This window comes from Rutidosis leptorrhynchoides, chromosome 4 (assembly GCF_046630445.1).
Source record: "Rutidosis leptorrhynchoides isolate AG116_Rl617_1_P2 chromosome 4, CSIRO_AGI_Rlap_v1, whole genome shotgun sequence".
Lineage (NCBI taxonomy): Eukaryota > Viridiplantae > Streptophyta > Magnoliopsida > Asterales > Asteraceae > Rutidosis > Rutidosis leptorrhynchoides.
In genome coordinates, this window is record NC_092336.1 from 544,322,318 (window position 1) to 544,326,540 (window position 4,223).

Consider the following 4,223-nt stretch of genomic DNA (forward strand, 5'->3'; position numbering starts at 1 on the left):
CGGAATATACCTCACATCTTTGAAAGTCCAATTGGAACCATTGGATGTCTTCAATGTCACATCTCCAATGCCTCTTATGTCTAAGTGTTTGTCATTCGCCAATCTCACCTTCCCCCGATACGCCTTAAAATTCTTCATCATCTCCTTACTTGGATTAGCATGGAATGATGCGCCCGAATCCATGTTCCAAGCTTCAACCGAATTTTCAACACAACACACCAAAGCGTCATCCGTATCCTCAGAAGTGAAGTTCACTCTAGCTTTATCCACCTTTGGATTCTTACATTGAGTGCTAAAGTGACCCTTTTGATTGTAATTCCAACAAACCGCAGATTCTCAGTCCTTAGAGTTATACCTCTTTTTGAATTTCTTACTCTTCTTCGTACCCTTATCGTTCTTCCTGCCCCTGTCGGTGTTTAAGAACGACCCCGATGATTCCCCGGAATTCCTCCTACGAGTTTCTTCCCCTATAATCAAATCCTTGATCCTTTCAAGCTTGAGCTTAGTGGTTCCTGTGGAACTACTAACTGCAGTAACTGTACCCGACCAACTTTTAGGCAAAGACGAAAGCAAAATCAGTGCCTGAAGTTCATCATCAAACACAATATCCACCGAGGCCAATCCTGTGATGAGATTGTTGAAATCATTGATATGATCTGCAGCACATGCACCTTCTTTCATCTTTTGGTTGAATAATTGACGCATGAGAAAAACCTTATTAGCAGCGTCAGGTTTTTCTTACATGTTTGTAAGTGCCTTTAAGCACCCAAACGTAGTCTTCTCATTAATAACGTTGTAAGCAACGTTTTTTGCAAGAGACATCCTAACCGCCCCTAAAGCTTGGCGATCCAGGAGATCCCAATCTTCTTGTTTAATGCTATTAGGCTTCTTCTCTTCAAGTGGTAAGTGTAATTTTTTCTGGTACAAATAGTCTTTTATTTGCATCTTCCAAAATCCAAAATCTTTCCCATCGAACCGATCAATCTTAAATTTTCCTTCGTTCGCCATTGTGCCCAATACGAACCTTGTGCTCTAGATACCAGTTGTTAGGAATTTATGGACCCAACAATGACCACCAATCGATAGATTGTGATCCCACAAACGGCAAACGGACAGAATAAATGCAAGAAAAGTAAACGACACAAGATATTACATGGTTATATGCAATCAGTGTGATTACTTTAGTCCACGGCCAACTAGAGAGCTTTATTATTGATTTTTCGTGCTTAGGCTTACAGATTACAAAAGGTATATTTATAGTGCTAATCAACATTAGGAAACAATCTAATAACTTGCTGGCTACGCACATCATCGCGTTTCGCGATGACCTGTCGTGATCCGCGACCAACTGCATCCACACGCGACAAAACAACTTCAAACGTTACACCTTCAGACACCTCGTTCTGTCACATCTGTCACGTTTAAGGCTAGTATACCGCGTCCTGGTGCTGTCGCGTTTGGCGACAGAACAAGCCAAAATGCGACAGCCCTTGTTTCTTTGTTTTGATCTTCTTTGCACATCAAACATACCCTTTACTTTTTATCTACTTTTTTATTTATTTTACATGCCTAAAACACTGGTATTAAAAACCTTTACTTATACAGTAATAAATATGAGACTTAAGAGTAATGTTTAAGAATGATACATGGCCCGTAAGGATGACTTCACTATAATGCAATATTTATAGGATATATAAACCCTAAAGCTACATAAAAATTCTAATGGATCCAAGCCCATAATCGGACTTGAGCCAACTAACTTAAACTCTAGTCTAATACTCCACGCAGTCCGAACATTATACCTTTTTCTTCTTCTATATATTAACTCATACAATTCTCTTCATCTTCATCAACAAAAATCTCACCTTTAACTTTATCATTTTCTACAAAAAAAACCATGTCGAATCCAAATCAAAGACTACCAACCCCAAATGACTACAACGGTTGGTTTCAATACGGAACCTTTTTAGGTGGTGGTTCATCAAACCCAAATAATCTTCAACAAATCCTAATCGTTGCACCTCAATATCGTTCTCTAACACAAGAACAACATCAAATTTATTTGGAGCAACAACGACTTCTCGAACAAGCTCAATATCGCCCCATAACGCCGATGTTGCTGATGAATCCGATGACTCCGACGTTGCCTCAAGAAACGGTGACCGAAACTCAACCACAAATTCAATCACAAAATGAGGAAGATACGGTTTGAAGTGTGAATTTATGGTGAGAAAACTGGTCTATTTAAAGAGGAAAAAAATATAGCCTGGTTTAAAGATATAGCCGTTTAAATGAATATTATTTATTATTTATATATGTGTTAATTATATAAATAAAATGTAAAAATAAAAGACAGATGGACCCTACTGAAAATTGACATTTAGGGTTATAAAATGTCAGAAACTGACACTACTCAGTCAGAGTCAGATTGCACTTTTTGGTCAAAAAGTGTCAAAACTACCTGTGACATCACAGTCACAATTAGAAATGGTCTTATTGACATAGCATGAGGATTGTTCTAGTAATGACAAAAAAAAATTAGGACTAAACAAGCAAGCTAGGCAGACTATATGTGATCGCAACATCAAAAAGAAAGTCTGAATTTTCCACGGAAGCCGGCTCGAAATATTTGTTCTTAGGTGCATTTTTCTCGGGAATCTTATTGTTTGGCTACGACTGGACAACTACCTACATTTACTTATGTCCAAATAATATCAATACTTAGACCTACGCGACGTCAGTTGAATTTTTCACGGGAAAAAAACGGCGTCATAACTTGTGTCGAGCTGTGATTGGTCCACGTTTTTAGCCGTTGGGCAACGGCTATTTTAAAGATTTTTTTTATTTAAATTATTTATAGTTTTATTTATATAAACCCATCAAACTTATCATTTTTAACACATTAAACTCAATATTTTCTCTCATTTTAACACTTTCATTCAAATTATTTATATAATAAAATTGCATCGTATTTACTTAATTCCGAATCCGATTCAGAAGACGAGCGTATTGTTGCACTAATTCAAGAATTACATGGTGAAGATGCCGAAGTCGAATACATGAGGAGAAACATGGTTTTAAGGGTATGCTCGGGAGTATAGATTGTATGCATTGGGAGTGAAAGAATTGTCCAGTTGCTTTAAAGGGACAATACACTCGGGTGATCATAAGAAACCCACCATTATGTTTGAATCAGTTGCTTCGTATGACTTATGGATTTGACATGCATTTTTTGGGATGACGGGTTCCAACAATGATATAAATGTTTTGAATCAATCACATGTTTTTGATAAACTAAAGAACGGAACAACTTCACCCGCACCATTTGAGGTAAATGGTAATCATTACACAAAAGACTATTACCTAGCTGATGGTATATATCCTCACTGGACTACCCTAGTCAAAGGTTTTGCGGCGCTGACAGATGACCCGAGCATTAAGTTTACATGGTTTCAAGCTAGTGCCCGAAAGAATGTTGTGAGTGGGGTTTTTGAAGGTCGACTTCATATTTTAAAATTAGCGGCACGCACTATGTCTGTAAACAAGATGCAAAGAGTTATGGATTATTGTATCATATTACATAATATGATTTTAGAATATCAAGGATTTGCGTTAAGTGATTGGGAGGAAGATAAAACATGCAGGGTTATATATGGTCTTATAGATAAATCTGGATTATGAGGCTATTAAAGTTTTTTAATGGGCTTAAGAAGAAACAAATTTGAAAAATAGCTCAACTATTTTTATACTCCGTAGCTTCTTAGTGGACCTAAGATGTATAGCGTGTTTCTTTATTTTTACATACGAAAGGAGCCCAAACCCAGATCGAGATTTCTATATGAATTAATATTCCGGCAATCCATTAAAATTTTAAGCCAATCTATGACACAAAAATTAAGTGTGTAGCGTGTTTTGTTTGAAACTTTCGTAGTTTAAAGTGACATGCCACACACATAGAAATACTATTAGAAGATAATATACATATAATAATTATTTAGATTTTTTAGATACTTTTTTTTTAACAATATTACGGAATTACTTTGGGGAATTTAACCATTCACGCGTTCATTTCTCGCAGTTGCATAACTCGACCCCAACTGTTGTTCAGAAGGAAATTCGGCCAATTCGAGAGGATGAGCGGTAAACCACTTAAATGACCACACAATTTGTTTATAAGACCCTGACCTTCCAATGTGGAGGTCAAGGGTTCGATTCCTTGCTAC

General features: G+C 36.8%; 1 protein-coding gene across 1 annotated transcript; it reads left to right on the forward strand.

Moving 5' to 3' along the window:
* Window positions 1-3,237: 3,237 nt before the first annotated feature.
* Window positions 3,238-3,681, forward strand: LOC139842657 (uncharacterized). The gene has a single exon (XM_071832774.1). The coding sequence runs from the start codon at window positions 3,238-3,240 to the stop codon at window positions 3,679-3,681; it is 444 nt and encodes a 147-aa protein (XP_071688875.1).
* The last annotated feature ends 542 nt before the right edge of the window (window positions 3,682-4,223 follow it).